Raw genomic sequence first — 21,816 nt, 5'->3', positions numbered from 1 at the left:
AGGTATGTCATGGAGGATTTCAAGGCTCGTATTGGTAAGGTTTCACCGAGCATAGATAACTTGTTGAAGCGGGAGAGAAAAGTTTTCAGGATAGGATGTGTTAAAGACCCTCTACTCGGCGAGAAACTAGTGCTGTCGTCGCCGAGTGAGTGGATCGATCGCCGATGAAATAAAGAAGAAAACGTGCTGCTGATTTTAAAGACGTACGACCAACAATGAGCGACCACACTAAGAAAAACTTGGAAATAAAATCTTTTCGTCCCGTGAATGATAATGAATGATTTATGTGGTAGGAATTTGGACATCTTTCACTGCACACCTTTTACTCCCACGAAAAATGTATATAAAAAAAGTATATAATACTGTAATTCATGACTAATTTGTTGTGTGTATTTGAACGAAAGTTTAAAACGGGTATGAAACAATTGTTTTAATACACAGATCACGTGTAAGCAACTGACAAGAATAGTACAGTCAACTTCGATTATAGTGGACCTCTGCGGACCAGCATACTAAGTTCACTGTATCCGAGGTTCACTAAAACCGAAGTGTCTGTTTTTACACTACTACGTTGCTGTACATACAGTATTAATGTCCCTTTGGATCAGACTACGTTCAATATCAGTACTAATGTTCGCTTTATCTTCCAAATTAAACACTTTACGCTTCGACATCCTGATGTTCACAGTTCGAAACTTGAATCTAATCTGGTCATATAGGTAGTAGGCACTGACCGATTTCGCACCTCTTCCCACTAGAGATATGCTACTATGTACTCAGCCTTGGAATTTCCCCGGGTTCACTTTTACAAAGATGCGGGAGGAAGGATTGAGGACTATCCTTCTTGTATTTACCCTTTGGTCATCACTCTACTCCCTTTTACAAAAGAAAACACTTCCTCTTCCTATTCTTCTAATAACCTCTTTTAAAGGGGTCAGAACTAATCCTTCATTTATCCCTCACTGCGTACAGTCTTCTCTTTAACATGTTTCCAGCTGTCCAGGAAGCTGAACGAATCCTTTGTCTTTCAATACACTTAAGGAGTAGAAGGTCTGATATTTTATTCTGAACATATTCTTGGAAGTTTATAAGAGAAAGGGCTTTATAAATTACCATTTTGGCCATTTTAAAATTACATTGTCTTGGGAAAGTTATAGTTTTAAGTTCACTATAACCGAAGCGAGGGTTCACTATAAACGGAAATATTAATGTGCTTTTTAATGTATGCGGGTTTTGACCAAAGACTTAGATTCACTATAGCCGAATGCTCACTATAACCGAGTTCATTGTATCCCGAATTGACTGTATTTTACAGCGAAAGTAAAGAGCTTCACCGAAACAATATTCACTGACAATGTTGATATTTTTTTTTTTTTGTGGAGATATTCTCTATCTCGTTTTATCCGAATCCACGATATATCGAACCGTACTATAGTCATATTGGGTTTTGTTGCATTTTTCAAAGCTACAATTAGTGTGGAAGAACATTAAACTAGTGTAAAAACAGATAGTATGGACAAGTAATTAGAATGAATAAGGGACGCCTACGTGAATATAAAGCAGACCGCTGATTTCTTGGGGAAATTAGCTGTATAAATAAACGCTGGTTCTAATTTTGGATATAGAAATATGTTACATAAATTCTCACTCCGATTCTCCTATACGTTTTCAGAACTCCATATCTATAAGAAAATTTTGTATTACATTCAGTACTGGACAACATTTTAATTCACAGAATGTAAAATACCTACCAGCGTCTCTCTTTTCTGCAGTAAATTAATAAAATAAAACTCCCGTGGCTGTACTCACTGCAGCTTTCTTCAATAAAAATCAATTTATATTTACAATAAACCCACACAACGTAAAAAATATCTTTAATAATTATTTTTGCGTTACTTCAGTTTCGAACATTAAATCCTTTACGCGTTGCAGAAAATTGAATTTATAACTTAAAAGCTAAAGCCTTTTTTTGCTTCATTCTGTCAATTTTCATTCTGACAATGGCGAACAGAACGATTTTTTTTTTAATCAGAAAGTAATAACAAAGCTAATTTGCCCTCTGGTGTCGACACGTGCGAATGACGGCAAGCACAATCTACTCTTGACTGTATCACATGTTTTAAACCGTCACAGACTTGATTACTTCTGTACAGCCAGAAGCTCCTTGCAGTTGGAAAAAAAAAAAAGAAAGAAATGTCTTCTACATTCTGTGCGAGCAATCTTCATTTGTTTCATTAAAAAATATGGATATTCTTTCATTGTTTCGATCATCATAAAGAACTCAGGAGTTATTTGATTTAAACATAAAAAAAGCCAGCTTATATCCTAGAACATTCAAGTGGTACAAATTCTCACCTGAGAGAAGAGGAAGAGATTGCTGGACCTCCATTATCGTGTTGGACTGCCCTCGAAATCGCATCCTGCAATAAAGAGAACAAAAAATAAATATAAAACTGCATTATCTTATAGAACTGAATTCCTGTCTTCATAGTAACTGAAATTATTTTCCATTTTTTACAAATAAATAAATATACATTCCATATGAATACAAGGTGTTAAAAAAGTATCCAATATTTTAGGAGGTGATAGTATGCATCCAAACAAGAAAAAAAGTCTAATAAAGATGGGTTCTACGACACATACTTTCTGAGATCTGAACACTTGTTCATAGGAGGTGCTCAATGTAATTGCCCTCAAGTTCTGTTTGAACTGTCCATTTTCTTTATATACATCGTAATGCCTAACAATATTTTCTACGCGTTCTTGATTCGTGATATAGGTTTTGGCAACAGGTGGACTATAACGTAAATGACCTCCGATGATGTGTGGAATTGTACGTTCTGTTTCGGCCTGTATTTTTTCAATTTTCTCCAAAAAGCGCCAAATGTTTGCATGATGTGTCGCTACAACTTTTCCTATCTTTGAATGAAAAACTTCCACTGAATTATTTGCTCTTTGCCTCCCAACCAGAAGTAGTTGGTAAACATTTCATATATCTGGGGTGAGAAGAGGAGAAATAGCTCTTCGTCAGCCACGTGCAGGCCTTCCTCGAATGTACACTGTTTCCGTGTATGTAGCAAATTGCACAACAGATTCATCCAGGTCGTTCATTAGTTCATCAAAAGTACGAATTAAGTCTTTTATGGGTACAAAAGTAATCCCAAAAGTTCCAATAAATTGTTCCTTACATTGGCTCATCGTAGTTTAGATACTGCTCTGCCATTTTTTAGTTTTCCATTATTTGATATTCTATTGTTGGCATCTGTTTAAAATGTGCTTCTAGTATCTGAACATCCAAAATCAATCACGATTGGACAATATGTATATTGGACTAAATTGTGGACTAAAAATTTCTGGACGAAATTTACTCTTGGATGAAAATGCTTTGGACTTCTTCTACTGGACTTCAATGTGTTGGTCACAGAAATTTGGACGAAATGTTGTATTGGACGAAAATGTTTGAACAAATATCCCTGAAAGCTTCTTCTATATGTTTGTGAAACTTTGACTCTCACTTTGAGAGAGGAACAGAGGCTAAGGGTGATAGAGAATAAAGTGCTTAGGAAAATATTTGGGGCTAAGAGGGATGAAGTTACAGGAGAATGAAGAAAGTTACACAACGCAGAACTGCATGCATTTTATTCTTCACCTGCCATAATTAAAAACATTCAACGCCACTTTTGAGATGGGCAGGGCATGTAGCATGTACGGGCGAATCCACAAATGAATATCGAGTGTTAGTTGGAAGGTCGGAGGGAATAAGATCTTTGGGGAGGCCGAGACTTAGAAGATGATGTCAGATCTGCCCTTAAAAAAGAGGCTATCACGGCTACAACTTACAAGCATTCATGTAGTAATGATTCCCAACATAGGCACGCTAACACGAGCCATAATCCTTTCGTATATTACGTCTGGTCATAGTGTATTGAAATAACAGAAACTCAATCTACACATATTATATTAAAACAGAGCAGTGTCTTTGTTATCTGCATCGAATTTTTGTGACTTCATTTTCGGTAACTGAAAAGGGAAACCGAAAGCGATGTGTTAATTGGATGACACGAATTGCAATTCTGGTTGATTGGTTGATTTCCAACGACGAGTACTTTGCAATTAAGTAATTGGATCTTTCAGACTGGTTCCGGTTTAATTGATATCCCGTATATACACCTCGATGAGTAATGCTACACAAGAAGTGAGCCGAACCGCGAGGTTATGAATATGCTTGTTTCTGTCAGATGTCTCCAAAATCGTTATCATAGAAAATCTGTTAGCGAAATTCAAAACGGAGTAATATCGGATATGGAAATTGAATTCATTTCTGAAAATTCACTAGCTCTTCATGAATTGTCCGTCCGTCCGTCCGTCCATCCACCCCCCACACCTATCTATCTGTCTGTCTGTCTGTCTGTCTGTCTGTCTGTCTGTCTGTCTGTCTGTCTGTCTGTCTGTCTGTCTGTCTGTCTGTCTGTCTGTCTGTCTGTCTGTCTGTCTGTCTGTCTGTCTGTCTGTCTGTCTGTCTGTCTGTCTGTCTGTCTGTCTGTCTATCTATCTATCTATCTATCTATCTATCTATCTATCTATCTATCTATCTATCTATCTATCTATCTATCTATCTATCTATCTATCTATCTATCTATCTATCTATCTATCTATCTATCTATCTATCTATCTATCTATCTATCTATCTATCTATCTATCTATCTATCTATCTATCTATCTATCTATCTATCTATCTATCTATCTATCTATCTATCTATCTATCTATCTATCTATCTATCTATCTATCTATCTATCTATCTATCTATCTATCTATCTATCTATCTATCTATCTATCTATCTATCTATCTATCTATCTATCTATCTATCTATCTATCTATCTATCTATCTATCTATCTATCTATCTATCTATCTATCTATCTATCTATCTATCTATCTATCTATCTATCTATCTATCTATCTATCTATCTATCTATCTATCATTGAACGTAACAGGAAAACCCAATTACAGTGTTCAAGATTGACAAAGTAATTTATAAAACATAAACAAGGAAGAGGAAACAGTCATATTTTTATTAAAAAGTGAAACAAAATAGAAAAAAGAGGAAGAGAAAAAAAAAAGAAATAGAAAATAAGGTGTTAAAGTAGTTTCGAATTAACTAACAACAATATTCTGTAAAATATGATAACAAATTATTCTGTATTTAGAGAAATTCATATTGAAAATATCAATATTCGTATGAGGATATAATTGATTGTATAATTGTAACATTTGGAAAAGTGGGGAATTTTTTTGCGATTCAGTATTTATATGTTTCATATTCTCTGCAACTGTTCTTCAAAGCGATGTAGTGAAGTTTTGTTCTTTGTAAAAATTATTACCGCACTTGTGTTACCGCGCCTGTTTTTGCGCATTTTATGTGTTTCCTACTTGTATCATCAGTGACTTCTCAATTCTAACTTATTTAGCATGCATGACATATACAGGGTGTTTCCGAGGTGGTGTTACAAACTTTCAGGGATGATGGCGACAGGCACATGCATCAATTTGAGATAAGGAATCCTGGTCCGGAAATGACAGAGTCGAAAGTTACAAGCAAAAATAATAGTGTGGAAATAAAATAATTTTATTCCTCTGTACACCTTATTTATTTGTATTTATCAGTACAACTTACACATACTGTATTCATCTGACGTTGTTTACGTTGGCTGCTTACAGTATTCCATTCAATGCGCTGTCTGAGGGATGGGGACAGGAAACTACACTAAAGCAATGCAGATAGCGTAATGTGTAACGGACATGGTCGGTCCAGATATGCACGTCTGTAGACAGCAGTGTATGTGTACAAGTTGCAGTGTCCAGTCGCTCAGTCCTAGTGAAATGGAGGAGTAGGCCTACACGAGAGCGGAATATGGAGCCCTGATTTTCGAATACGGATGAGCCAATGGGAACAGTAGGCAAGTTCACAGACTACATCGGGACAAGTGCCCACGTAGGAGACATCCGGTGCCAAATTACAAATCCATTTCCACACAACAATTTTTGCTTATACCTTTCGACTCAGTCATTTCCGGACCATGGTTCCTGATCTCAAATTGATACATGTGCCCTTCCCCATCATCCCTAAAGTTTGTAACACCACCTCGGAAACATCCTGTATACAGAGTGAACAGTAAGTATTGTTATGTCAGGAAGTTATTGCTTAAGATATTTCAAACAAAAAAGTCTAATATAATTTTGCTAATTTTTGCTTCCTTTTCGAGATAAAAATTATTTTATATGGTATATTTCATAGCGTGTTTTGAGAAAGCCATTGATTTAATTCGCCTAATGCTCAGTTACATATAAACGGCCTACTTGAAAACTGAGGAGTAGCTTAAAAGTAACACGCCCTGAAGTTTGTAAAGAGGTGGGGTAATATCAGGGATATGGTGTCCGAATTAGAAAATGTGTTGTAATAAACTCCATTTCCATATATGTGTTTATTGTATGTAGATTATAATGAAAACTTTATGCAACCCAAAAGTCATTACTGTTTCATTTCAATTTACAGTTATGGAGAGATAACATCTGTCGTAACATAGCTACAACGAAATTTAATTAAAATATCATTTAGTTTTGTGTAATAATTTATAATCAGTGGACGATGTACAGTAATTGCATGTATATTAATGCGCTGGGAAGACCAAATGGACAAAACATATTTTACTAAGTACTGCAAATGAGAATATTACAGGAGAAATGTTTAGAGATATTGCCTTCCCATTCAAAGACCAGAGCAGTGCAAGAATTATTTCCAATGAGCGTAACATAACTTACAAGAGGCAATAATTGATGAATTTATTGAGTGTTTTTGGAATAGCATATTGAGGTCAAGGATCGAGTGTGTTATGGAGTATCATTCCCACTGATGTGGAAAATTGTACTTAGCTTTTAATTCTCTACAGTTTTTACATATAGCAGATCAATACGCACACTAAAATCTGAATAACGAGAATGGTAAAAATACACTCGATGCAAAAATCCAACCTAAAGTGTCATTAGAAAGTGGCTTAATCGTTTTTGAACATTTTCAGGTTTTGGTGTACGCTACATGTAACATAAAATTTTAGCGCTATGTGGAAGTCTTGGTAAAGGATATAAATTTTACCAGTAGTTAGTTAGAAGTAAAGCCATTGAAGAAAAAGCTCAAGGGTTGTTGAAGACGAAGATATTTTTAAGACTGATGTTTATTTCTGATCCAATCAACACATCATTTCGAAAACTGGCAAGGAAACCTGAAGAATCTCTTCCATCTGATGTAGTTCACCTTCTGAAAGAGCCGCTATTTGAGATATCCCTAAACTTTTCTTTCATAACTGACATTAACGTTACCACCGACGAGGACGAAGAAACCAAAAACAGCGATATGGAATGAGTTATAAAAAGCTATATAATAGTGTATTTAATAACATTAATCATGTATTACAATACGTATTCTGTGCGAGATCGTGCGTATTTGCTTGGTTTCCGCACAAAACCAATCCGCGGACAGTCTAAAATTCCACATTCAGTATTCCCAACCTAACACACATAACAATTTCCCTCTTCTTACCGCTTAAGTGACATATTGATTTTACTGCTTTAGGCTTTTAACATATTATTTTTAGAGTAGTTCAATATAGTAATAATTATAAATTGGAAACTTACCACTGCAATTTCACCTAAATTGCACTGTTAATTATTGTTTTTAAATATTTGCAAAAATTAAGTAAACTCTACAACTCCACTAAAGTTACTGCATTCGTGATGCAAGTAACATTAAGGAAGCCGTGAAAAAATCAACAAGATTCCAGACTCATCATGGCGGCTACTTTGAACGAAGGAGATGTGGATCTAATATAATATAATATTGCTAAAATAGTAAAATGAAAAATAAAACATTACATAACCTTACCGTTTATTTTAAGTTCGCATTTATAGACTGGGGAAAAAAAAAAGATAGATGTATATCACGGCCTGCTGGAGTATAGTAGACACAGAAAACATTTTAAAGCAACAATATTGAAGATAGATATTTTTGTTTTACAAATTTGCTGTCATTGAACATAAACCAAGATGGAGATTTCATTGCAACTAATTAGAAATTCCTCTTTCAGGTTTGTAATAAACGATCTTCGCACAAAATAATGTACGATACACGAGCGGTATGTTTTATTTCAATTCTCGGAAATTAAAAAAAGCTCAACTACGTTTCGCTTTTTCAAACTTTTCCTCGAACATGAAAACTTCAACATACCGCTCTTGTAACGCATATTACTATTAATAGAGGTGAATTATTATGAAAGCTTTAAAATTTCCATGTACAACAAATACATCCCTCCATTTCAACATTCAAAAACCTGTGCACGGTGATGATTTAGAATTTTCGCATTATTTTATAGGAGAGCACAGAACACTTAACAAGAATTTTACTCGCTCCACAACTGGCCAGTTCATAGTTGCTTTTACGACACTGCATTTAGTAATATCAACTTCATATATTTCTTGTAATTTATTGATTTTACTGTGATCAGCACATTGATTACTGCTTTCTGTATGCTTCTCTATTCACTTTCAACAAGTTATTGGCAACAGTACAATATATTTAGTAACATACCAATATATTGAGATCTACTTTGTATGCCAACACTGCGTATTCAGTATTACTTCATAGCTATGCAAGATTACGTTGTTCTAATTTTGTTTTTAATATTTGACATGATCTTTTTTAATGTTGTTTTGGATGACTGGTATTGTCACTATGTTACATTTCACTCTATTTATGTCATTTCCAAATGTAAGGCAAAGTTTTATAATTTATTTTAGATGGATATCTGATATATCTCGTACCTGAAGATGCCCTATAAGGGTGAAAACGTTAATATTAAGACTAAATAAGATGTAAAACATAAGTGTTTTGTTTGTATATAATCAATGGTCAAGCCATAAGACGGAATTAGTAATTAATTATATTGATATATGATATTTAAAATTTCCAACTAAAGATACAGGGTGATTCACGAGGATTTACCGCCACTTACGGAACTTATTTCCGAAGACATTTTGAGCAAAAAATGTCATATAAACATTTGTCCTAATCTCAATATTTTCAAAGTTACATTAATTTGAAATTGTTTGCAAAATATCTTTTTCTTTAGTTTGGATGGTAAAAGAATATTACAAGTAGAAATTGAACTATTCAGAAGTATCATTTATTTAATTGGTAATGTTCTGAAGCTAAAAATGTGTTGTCAGTTGTTTTATACATATTTTGTTCTTAAATTTTTAACTAAAAGTGACATCATTCTTACACACTTAAAAAAATTGTTACAAATCATGCGACTTTAGGAACTTGATTCTTTACAGTTTTATTATGTATGTATGTATGTATGTATGTATGTATGTATGTATGTATGTATGTATGTATGTATGTATGTATGTATGTATGTATGTATGTATGTATGTATGTATGTATGTATGTATGTATGTATGTATGTATGTATGTATGTATGTATGTATGTATGTATGTATGTATGTATGTATGTATGAATGTATGTATGTATGTATGTATGTATGTATGTATGTATGTATGTATGTATGTATGTATGTATGTATGTATGTATTTATTTATTTACACTGCAAGGGGCAAGCACCCGGTGGCAATGGTATACACAATATAAACAATACATAATAAAATGATAAACAATACACAATAAAATCATAAACAATACACAATAAAATTTACAATACACAATACAATTATACAATACACAAAACAATTATGTACACAATACAATAATAATATACAATACAGTTTAACACAATAATTACAATTAATAATAAAACATAAAATAACCTAATTTTACAATACAACCTACGTATTTATAGGCCCTACATAAGTTTCAATAGTCTTTCACTTTACTCTCATCTCACTCACTGTAGTGGCACTATGACGCATTTCACTGACACTCTATAATACATTTCACTGACACTATAGAACACATTTCATTGACGTATTTCATTTCATTATGCATCCTAATGTACAGTCTTGAAGAATTTACAAGAGTGGCGTGATTTGAAATAACTGTTATGATGAATGTCTAAGAAAATGTAATTATGTAGTTAAAAATTGAAAACAAAAATTGTACGAAGCAACTATGGAATCCACAACACATTTCTAGCTTCAGAATAATAGCTAATTAAAGAAATGATACTCCTGAATAGTTCACTCTTTATCTGTAATATTCCTTTACTCTTAAAACTCAAGCACAATGGTATTTTACAAACAATTTCAAATTAGTGTAGCTCTGAAAATATTGAGACTAGGACAAATATTTGCATGACATTTTCTGCTCGGAATGTCTTCGGAAATAAGCTATGTAAGGGAAAGTAAATCCTCGTGAATCACCTTGTATATGTAATTGATATGACACTAACACAGTTACTGATAGATATACAGGGTGATTCACGAGGAAAGGTAAAAAATTTAGGATGTGAATTCTGAACTCATTCTGAGTCAAAAAGTGCATATGAATATGGGTCCGTTTTCGAATGGTTACGAAGATCTGGCTCTTTGATTTCACAAAAAAACTTCTGAGATTCCATTGTACTAACTCGCATTTAGAGACAGATGGCGGACAAATTTAAAGTTTATATTCACGTATGCATTCATACCTAAGATTCTAGACGTCGGGGTCGATGTTTTCGCACATTTTAAAAGTTATCTCCTTCTACTTCAATGCACTGTTGCGCTCGGGCGTGAATCGCGGTCATCGCTTGGGAGAATTGCTCGTTGCTGTTCTTTATGTAGCATCCAAAATACGGTCGATTAGCGCCTCTCTCGTTTTCCCCTTCCCTTGCTATACCAAGTCTTTCATCCAACCCCATAGACAGTAAGTACTCTTCGATATGGTGCCCTTCTGTTCGGAAAGCGTCGTTCATATTCAGCTACGGCACGCAAGGAACTTCCATCGCACAAACCATAAACATACATAATATCGGTGTATTCTGTAGTCGAAAATTTATATGGCCTCTTGAAAAACACAACTTAACACTTCAGATAACTGTACCTGTATAACTACTGTACTGTAGGTAACTGACTGAACTGCTGTGAATTAATAAGTACTAATGTAGGCTATTTGTGTTATCTGCGGGTTCTGTGTCATTACATCAGACAAGGGCAGGCAATTGGACATTTGTAATGCCCCACCACCCGGTTTCTTTTTTTTACCTACATCGCTCACAATGCAGATTCCAATGTTACGTCATTCATTGATCGGTGACCTTGTCTCACGTTCTCACGTCAGCAGCATATGGTAACGTATGATTCACATTGGGGCGAGACGTTTTACCAAAAAAATGCATCTAGCTCCGGCATCGTTCGAAAACGGACCTATGTTCATATGAACTTTTTCACTCAAAATGTCCTAAGATATCGTATCCTAAATGTTTGACCTTCCCTCGTGAATCACTCTGTATAATGTACAAAAAGAATACTTTATGCTTAATAAGCTCTAAAAGTGTTGAAATAGTAGTTTATAATATTATTTGCATGAATTTACAAAAAATAGTTACTATAGGAATTTTGCTGGTTTTTCTGCTCTTTCGGATCACTGTGCATTGATGCATACCGACTTATGCTTACTAGTTGTTAAGAATCCCCATGTCATTAGAACACCTTCCATTTGTGATAATGGAATCTCTTATTTTATTAAAGTGTCTTTCTTTTGTATTAATTGCGTTAATTTTCCCAACACGTAATCCAAATTGTTCCCTGAGATTCCTATATAATTTTTATAAAACTATTTATTTTCCAAATACACCTCGTGGAGTCTTTGTACACGTAATATTCACTCAACTGCTGAACAAGAACTACGAAAAATGGATTTGCGTGTAACGAATTTGCGTCACATTAATGCCGTGTTGTCAAGTTACGCAACTAGAATTTCCTGCAATTACTGACTAATGTGTAAACAAAATCTCCACTTTCATTTCACAAATAAAATTTGTATAAAATTTAAGTCGCACCGTGGAGAAGTACCTTTAAGGATTTGTGTTTTAATTGCGCCATTTATTACCGACATTGTTAATATTTTTATTGAAGCGTATTTTTATCTATAATAGTTTCCGAGGTTTAAAATGTATTATAGCAATAAAATCCTGACATAATCTCTTATAATAACAATCTATTGCTTGTTTATTTGGAGTAGGTAGCTATTCATTTTCATTACAAAATATATTTTACATCTATCTCACATTACACATAGTAATAGCTTCCTTCCTATACAGACTCCATAAATTGGGAGACGATTCAACCATAATGCTTTCCTACCAATTATTATTCCGCCGTTGGCTTTAGTAACAACGTACGTTTGTGTTTTAACACTTTGTAATGTAGACGAATATCAGAGAGTTTCGTAATTCTAAACGCTAATTTATTTTCGTTAATTAAAACAGACAAAAATGTGCTAATTAATAGACTGTTTATCAATTAATTTATATAGGATAACTGAATGTAGTCTATCTAAGCGAAAGGGATGAGTGTTGTACTATAATGCTAGTGTTGGCATGTTAGTTAATCTGCATTTGTGACGCGAACAGATAATCTCAATTTACATCCAGAGTAGTTAAAGAGCTCTCGTTTGGTCACAAAGGCTTAGCAAAACGATACAGAAACAAGAATCGAAAGTGCTTCTGGAATTACCTATGCTCTTAATGCCGCTAACCAAATGGTAGCCTAATTATTTTACATCCCTTTGAAATACGGATGTGATTCAGAACGAGGAGATGAGGTTACAACGATAACTGAGCAATTATGGAATGGGATTGCCACAGAAACCCGATTTTTTTTTTACACGTATTGTCATTCAGAAGTTCACTGCCCTGTCTAGTTACTAGAATGTGTTGGAGTCCAAAGAAAGCAACAAAACAGTACAACGTGGTCAGTTGTGACGAAAATCAAGCACCCTCATATCGGTAAGGCATCATGTCTCAAACACGTTCACGACTGAGTATTTCTGACAAAGTAAATATTACTCAACGGCTTAAAACCGGCGCAAATATTAAGGTTATTGCTGTAGTGTTTGAGTTAATAGTTCTTTCTTTCTTCTTTTCCTCCTTCCTTCCTTCTTTCTTCTCTCTTCTTTCTTCTTTCTTCCTTCATTCGTTCTTCCTTCCTTCTTTCTTCTTCCTTCCCCTTCTTCCCTCCTTTCTTCCTCTCTTTCTTCTCTTCCCTTCTTCCTTTCTTTCCTTCTTTCTTTCTTTCTTTCTTTCTTCCTTTCTTCCTTTATTTCTGTCTTTATTGCTTCCTTCTTACTTCCTTCCTTTCTTTCTTTCTTCATTTCTTTCTGTCTTTATTTCTTCCTTCTTACTTCCTTTCTTTCTTCCTTTCTTTCTTTATATCTTCCTTCCTTTCTTTCTTGCTTTCTTCCCATCTTTCTGTCTTCCTTTCTTTCTTCTTTCGTTTCTTCCTTTCTTTCTGTCTCTATTTCTTCCTTCTTACTTCCTTTCTTCCTTCCTTTCTTCCTTTATTCCCTTCTTTCTTTCTTCCTTTCTTCCTTTCTTCCCTTCTTTCCTTCTTCCCTACTTTCCTTCTTCTTTCTTCCCCTCTTCCTTTCTTTATGTCTGTCTTTCTTTCTTTCTTCCTTCTTTCTTCCTTCCTTTCCTTCTTCCTTCCTTTATTCCCTACTGTCCTTCTTCCTTTCTTCCCTTCTTCCTTTCTTTCTTTCTTTCTTCCTTCTCTTCTTCCTTCCTTTCTTTCTTCCTACCTTCCTTCCTTTCTTTCTTCCTTTCTTCCTTTATTCCCTTCTTTCTGTCTTCCTTTCTTCCTTTCTTCTCTTCTTTCCTTCTTCCCTACTTTCCTTCTTCCCTTCTTCCCTTCTTCCTTTCTTTCTTTCTTTCTGTCTTTCTTTCTTCCTTAATTCTTCCTTTCTTTCTCCCTTTCTTTCTTGCTTTCTTCCCTTCTTTCTTTCTTTTCTTCTTCCCTTCTTTCTTTCTTTTTTCTTCCCTCCTTTTTTCTGCCCTTCTTTCTTTATTTCCTTCTTCCTTTCTTTCTTTTTTCTTCCCTTCTTTCTTTGTTCCCTTCTTTCTTTCTTTCTTGCCTTCTTTCTTCTTGCCTTCTTTCTTTCTTCCCTTCTTTCTTTGTTCCCTTCTTTCTTTTTTCTTCTCTTCTTTCTTTCTTTCTTTCTTCCCTTCTTTCTTTCTTTTTTTTCTTCCGTTCTTTCTTTCTTCCCTTCTTTCTTTTCTTTCTTTCTTCCCTTCTTTCTTTCTTCTTTTTCCCCTTCTTTCTTTTTTCCCTTCTTTCTTTCTTTCTTTCTTTCTTTCTTTCTTTCTTCCCTTCTTTCTTTCTTCCCTTCTTTCTTTCTTCCCATTCTTTCTTTCTTCCCTTCTTTATTTTTCTTTCTTTCTTCCCTTCTTTCTTTCTTCCCTTCTTTCTTTCTTCCCATTCTTTCTTTCTTCCCTTCTTTATTTTTCTTTCTTTCTTCCCTTCTTTCTTTCTTTCTTTCCTTCTTCCTTTCTTTCTTTCTTTCCTTCTTCCTTTCTTTCTTTTTTCTTCCCTTCTTTCTTTCTTCCCTTCTTTCTTTCTTTCTTGCCTTCTTTCTTTGTTCCCTTCTTTCTTTCTTTTTTCTTCTCTTCTTTCTTTCTTTCTTCCCTTCTTTCTTTCTTTTTTTCTTCCCTTCTTTCTTTCTTCCCTTCTTTCTTTCTTCCCTTCTTTATTTTTCTTTCTTTCTTCCCTTCTTTCTTTCTTTCTTCCCTTCTTTCTTTCTTCCCTTCTTTTTTCTGTCTTTCTTCCCTTCTTTCTTTCTTCCTCTCATTCTTTCTTGCATCCTTTCTTACTTCCTTCCTTTCTTCCCTTCTTTCTTCTCTTCTTTCTTTCTTCCTTTCTTTCTTTCTTTCTTCCCTTCTTCCCTTTCTCCTTTCTTTCTTTCTTCCCTTCTTTCTTTCTTTCTTCCTTTCTTGCTTCCTTTCTTTCTTCCTTTCTTCCCTTCTTCCTTTCTTTCTTTCTCTTTTTCTTCTTTATTACTTCATTTCTTTACTCAATCTCTCTTTATTCCTTTCCTTTTTCTTTATTTCTTTTTTCCTTGTTTATTTATTTATTTATCCGTCTGTCCATCCATTCATCCACCCTTCCACCTATTTATTTACTACTGTATTTCATATATTGTACCAAATGAATAATTTGTATTAACGTTATATCACATTCACTTTTTATAATGAATTAACAACTTTTAAATACTCTTTTCAGTATAATCCATCCATCCATCCATCCATCCATCCATCCATCCATCCATCCATCCATCCATCTATTCTTCTATTTATTTACTATTGTATTTTATATCTTGTAGCAAATAAAATTATTTGTATTAACGTTGTATCAGATTAACTTTTTATAACGAATTAACGACTTTCCCGTATAATCGATTTTACTATCCATAATATTCCCTGACTTTTATGGTCTACGTAAACAAGATACTTGCACATTGCAGGGGACTTCCTCCGCTTGTTTTACCTAAAGTAAACATTGGCTTTCTCCTAAATCGACAGAGCATAATACTTCAAAATTTAAACCGCTATAGATATTACAATGTTTGAGGTAGAATAAAAACGAAAACATGAATGTATTGGTTAATCAATGGGATTCCGTTTTACCAGAACACTGGGAATATGTCCGTCTTTCTCTAGTTCAACAAACAGCTTTCCTTTTTCGATACCGTGCACTGTATTTTGCAGATAATATCTTGGAATATCCGAATTTCATTCAGTTGTTATAGCGCTCTTGGGAATACACAAAAATTCGTAAGGTAACAGCAAAATGAAATCTGGAGATCCTAAAGGCCATAATGAAACTGAATAGTTATGACACGATCGCCAAAGGACCGCATAATTAATTATAATGCAGAGATGTAGATGTGAGGTCAGAAAACAATAACACAAACAAAAAATCACAACATGAACACGATTCAGAACTCGAATACGAAAAAGTAACACAAATAAAGACTTTATATATCACCCTTAGAACTAAGCTGAAGAAAGTACTAAGAGCTTACGCGATGCTTGTAAAGTTTACAAAAATCTTAACCAATTATAACACTTATAAAATACTATCACAATTTAAACTCTTACACTAAAGTCATTTATTTCCAAAACTTTTCGCAACACTATAAATACTTCCAATAAACAGAAACGAAGCAGTTATATATAAACCACGAACAGAACAGAAGTAATGGTGAAATAATAATTATATAGTTTCTAATACAATAATTAAAGTACAGGTCAACCGTAGGCCTATTTTCTCGAATACCCCACGCCCTCGAATAAGCTGCGCACCGTATTTTTTACGTCTTGTATATTTCGAAAAAAAAAAAAAAAAAACATTATGTGGGGTATTCGAGAAAATACTAACGTAACAATTTAATAGTCTCTATCACCATTCCCACCTCCCTCAAATCCATTTTAATATTATCCTCCCATCTACGTCTCGATATCGCCAAAGGTCTTATTCCCTCCGGCCTTCCAACTAACATTCTATATGCATTTCTGGATTCGCCCATACGTGCTACATGTCCTGCCCATCTCAAACGTCTGTATTTAATGTTCCTAATTATGTCAGGTGAAGAATACAATGCGTGCAGTTCTGTGTTGTGTAACTTTCTCCATTCTCCTGTAACTTCATTCCTCTTAGCCCCAGATACTTTTCTAAGAACCTTATTCTCAAACACACTCAATCTCTGTTCCTCTCTCAAAGTGAGAGTCCAAGTTTCGCAACCACACAAAAGAACCGGTAGTATAATTGTTTCATAAATCCTAACTTTCAGATTTTTTTACAGCAGACTAGATGACAAAAGCCTTTCAACCGAATAATAGCAGGCATTTCCCTTATTTATTCTGCTTAATTTCCTCTCCGTGTGTCATTTATATTTGTTACTGTTACTCTAAGATATTTGAATTTTTCCACCACCTCGAAGGATAAATCTCCAATTTTTATGTTTCCATTTGGTACAATATTCTGGTCACGAGACATAATCATATACTTCATCTTTTTTGGGATTTACTTCCGGACCTATCGCTTTAGTTGCTTCAAGTAAAATTTCCGTGTTTTCCCTAATCGTTTGTGGATTTTCTCCTAACATATAATAATAATAATAATAATAATAATAATAATAATAATAATAATAATAATAATAATAATAATAATAATTTATAATTACTAGTTTGCTTATTATAACATTATCTCAGTAATTTTTTTTAACCTTTTAGTTGTTAGGGGATAGTCAGAGAAGTATGATATTCGATGTATTATAGCGAATAAAATTATGCTGGTATATGGTAAGTATGTATTTGGGAAGACGACCGAGATGATCTAGATGTCACAGCACATCTTTGCGAGTGTTACTTATTAGAGGGATTATCACAACTTGAAGCGAAATCTGAAACACGATTCAAGTGGCGACGTCTTTCAAGAGAGAGCGACGTGTTTCCTGGCGATAGCGAGCATCCTGCAGTCTTCGCGCCGGCCAGTCAGAAGCAAGATATTTGATATTATGTCACCAAGTTTCCACGACGAACAGGCAGAAGAAAAAAAAGCTGCATCCTGCATAGAGCGGATCGCGAATAATCCAGGCGTTACCAGAGCAACCGACCAGCTGTCTAACCGTATTAACTAAAGCAGTGGTTCCCAAACCTTTTGAAGCTGCGATCCACTTTTGAGTAAGACATTTGTTTGCGAGATCCCCCCAATTACCATACCAGCAATTAAAACACGAATGCCTGTAAGATCGTGAACAACGTTAATTTTGCAAATCCAATCTTTCACTTAAAGCTCCCTGTATAGCAGATTTGAATAATTTCCAGGGAAAAATTGTTCCGGGGCCGGTTATCGATCCCGGGTCCTCTGGCCCCGGCCCCGGAACAATTTTTTCCTTGAAATTATTCAAATCTGCTATACAGGGAGCTTTACCTGAAAGATTAGATTTGCATAATATATACGTCACTGTGTACGTTAACAGAAAATCACAATTCCAAGTCACACAGAGATTGTGTGCACTCGATGTGGGTCTCTGGCGTTTCTTCAGCCCACGCGAGTTGTGTGGATATAAAGGGAAAAGTTGAGACGGTGCCGGGTGGAATTCCCGGGTAGCTCAGTTGGTAAGACCCTGGTACGTTCAACCAGAAGTCCCGGGATCGATACCCGGCCCCGGAACAATTTTTCCCTTAAAATTATTCAACGTTAATTTTACTCAAGACCAGAAGATACCACCCAATTTCTAATGTGTTCAGACCTGCAAGACATTTTGCACGATCTTGTTGTTGCTGTATTTACAGCTATTGTTGTTAGGCCTTGAAAGTTAGAATTCCCACACAGAAAATTGTTGCTAGGGAAGCCATTCTTCATAACATAAAACTATACTGAAATAGACTCATTACAGTACACTTATTGTTATTTAATTACTATTACAGTGCAGTTTTTCGATGGCTTTGGAATAATATTGCTCTAAATTTTCGACGCTAAAAATATTAAATTTGCAATTTTAAAAATATGAACGTGCAAAAAAATATTGTACAATACACGTTTGTAAAGTGCACTACAAAATATCGGAAACTGAAAAACTCGTTCCGCTAGTTGTTCAAACTTTTCCTCGATCTTGTAATAAGCACTTCCCAACCTTGTATCGTAATATACTATTTCAATTCTTTTTGGTTTCTTCGACCAGCCTTCCTTTCCGATATATAGGGTATTTCAAAAGTCAGTTCAAACATTAAACCGCTATAAATATTCCCTACAATGTTTGAGATATGGAAAAAACAAATACATCACAGTGTTAGGCAAACAACGGGGTTTACAAAACATTGGGAAGATGTTCGCCGTTCTCTTGTTCAACGTACAGTATTCTGTCTGCGACACCATCCACAGCATTTTGCAGATAATATCTTGGAATATTGGCAATTTCTTTCAGTTGCAGTAGGGTTGTTGGATGTGTCAGGAAAACTAGTTCTTTAAGGTAACCCCACAACCAAAAGTCGGCCGGATTGAAATTAAAGTAAGTAACGCTAAACTGGAGAATTCCCACGGTATCTTTGAACCGTGCCGTTACGTTTAGCACCAAATTTAAGTAAATACACAATCTCGCCAACATAAGAACAAGACGTTGGTGTGTGGCGTCGTTGTAGGGAGAAATTTGTTTCTTTTCTCTCTCTACCTCCTTCGTTCTGAACATTACTGAGAGATAGCACCACTGTTAGCTACAAGATATATTTGCGCAAATATATTGAAGTAGATTACGTGACTTATTACGTGACTTAGATAAGAGTCTCGAGACAAAACAGTTTTGCTATATTTCTTTTTATTATTAAATGTTAAGCACAGGAACGCCATTTCGTAATTTTATTTAAGAAACAAACCAAACAAATTATCTTTGCATCAAAAACGGATGCACCCTGGACCAAATTATCGTATTTTATAATTGTTTGAATACAACAGAAGCCAGAAGTCTTGCACTTGACTAATGCAGTGAATTGTTTAAGAATATAGTCGCGAATTTTAATACCACCATTTCGATTGTGTTTTGTTTGGCACGGCTCGGTACGCCCTGGTGACTAGTGGCCAGCGAGTAACGTCGACTAACGACATTGGTGTGCCGTGGGTATTATCCAGCCTAAATTTAGATAATTTTTGGTTTTCGTCAATATCTCAAACAGTTTCTTCACAGGAACAAAAAAGAAGAATTAAATGTATCGACTACCTGTATACGAATAGAAACAGAAATAGTTCAAATAAATGCATAAACTGTATAATATCAGGTCTTATTAATTATGAACATGCAACTCAAAATTTATGTCTTCAAATAACATTTCTTTCTTTCTGTTGACTACTAGGAGTTTTAGTTCAAAAAGTAGTACTGGATTACCTTTAACATTTTTTGAACTGACACAGTTATTCGCTTTCAGGGTCGAAAGGTCAGAGGGAGGGAACTACGTCAACGCGTCAACTAACTGACAACTTTATCCGCCCCGAGACCGTCAACTCTCTGCGGACTAAATGGCGATCTGTCAGTGTTACAGATGGCTCTACTGTACGAACGACACACAGCACTTATGATAACATTAATGAGCCTTTATGGATCAGTAGAATAAATAGAGCGATGTTAATTACACATTTCATTAATTCATTTAGGTCTTTCACTGCAAACCCAACATTCTCCATCTATCCTATTTTCTGCCTTCCTCTTTGTTTCCTCATATGATCCATATGTCTTAATGTCGTCTATCATCTAATATCTTCTTATACCCTGAATTCTTCTCCCGTTCAAATTACACATTATGAATCGGTCAATTGTAAAACCACATGAGTCACAGAAAACAAGTTTCGAGAAAAATAGGAAAAACTGTCTATAGTTAATAGATTTAATGCTCGACCATGCCGAAATGTAGTAATTACATATACACCTGGTAGCAGTCCTTTAATGGACCTCATTAAAGTACACCTATTCATTAAAGTTCAGGTGTTCCACCAATCAGAAACACCATTGTAGCAATATGAAAGCGCAAGTATCGATTATTCTCGGATATGCAATCGAAAGACAACTAACGAAACGTCACGGAGGCTGGAAATGCAATACTGTCGCAGAAGGTTGTGTTCTGTTACTATAATAATTAGCGTTAATTGAAATAATATTCAAATAAATTCAATTTGTCATCTCGTTTATCAATGTCTAAATAAATTTCAAGGTTATATCAAGATTAATGTTTATTTTACTCTATAGATTATATCAAGGTCAATGACATTTGTTTCGCGAAAAAAAATCAATACTTTCGCGTCTGCGCACATCTCACAATTTACGAGATATTGCACAAGGTCAGTTCCGCTCCCCAGTCAGATAAGAATAACATCAATACTTAGGAATAAATTCAAGTTAGAAATATGGTCGAGCATAAAAAGTCGTATGAAACTTGCCTATAATGGTAATTAAGACGCTCGTATGAAAATTATGAAAGTCGCTTGCGCTCGTTTCATAAACTTACTCGCGTCTTAATTACTACCATTATAGGCTCGTTGCATAATGTACTATTATGTTAGCTCTGTGAAATTTTTACAGGGTGACCATACTTTAGTATGTCTGATTAGAAAAAAGAAGCATTTTATCTTAATTATCTCATTCATATCATCTTAAAATATTTTTAGGTTCTTGGACTCATGTTGTTTTAACAAGTACCAATAATAACAACTCCAGTATCCTGTTACAATTTGTAGTGTAGGCTATTATTTGTAGCAGTGTGAAATACATTATTAGGCCTATAGTCTACAGTTATCAATCAATTTATTGTTATTTTTACTTTAGATTCAAAATGATTCGTATCATTCACAAATTAAATACAAAATATCATAGGCAATTAAAAAAAAAAACGTTATTTCTAAGTAATTTATTTTAACGGAAATGTATGAGTACATACAAATCTTTAGTTAACAATAAGTTAATAACATAAATTGCATATTAATTCCTCCAAAAAAGACTATGTTTTTTGCTTTGGGATGTCTGTTTGAGGACGTTTCTCTTTTTATCATGCGGTTCTACAATTCTTGAAGGTACAAATCTTACTCAATTTTGCTTACAAATGACGCAGTTTTGTTAAAAAAATGTCTATTCTATCTGGTACAGGTACAGAACACTGTTGCTTGCACCTGAAAGCAACAAAAACGACAATATTAATATCTATGTCATGTTTCTGACCATAACCCTACTTAATTTCACATAAATGCTTCTCGTTGACTGGACTAACAACGAGATCACTGTGACAAT

General features: G+C 34.6%; 1 protein-coding gene across 1 annotated transcript in view; it reads right to left on the bottom strand.

Moving 5' to 3' along the window:
* Positions 1-21,816, bottom strand: part of LOC138712994 (uncharacterized) — a 576,545-nt gene that overhangs the window by 339,484 nt on the left and 215,245 nt on the right. Inside the window, exon 3 of the mRNA XM_069844675.1 lies at positions 2,356-2,420. Coding sequence (XP_069700776.1) covers positions 2,356-2,420 — 65 coding nt within the window. The remainder of the gene's footprint in view (positions 1-2,355; positions 2,421-21,816) is intronic.

This window comes from Periplaneta americana, chromosome 14 (assembly GCF_040183065.1).
Source record: "Periplaneta americana isolate PAMFEO1 chromosome 14, P.americana_PAMFEO1_priV1, whole genome shotgun sequence".
Taxonomy (NCBI): domain Eukaryota; kingdom Metazoa; phylum Arthropoda; class Insecta; order Blattodea; family Blattidae; genus Periplaneta; species Periplaneta americana.
This window is presented reverse-complemented; position numbering and strand designations above follow the sequence as displayed.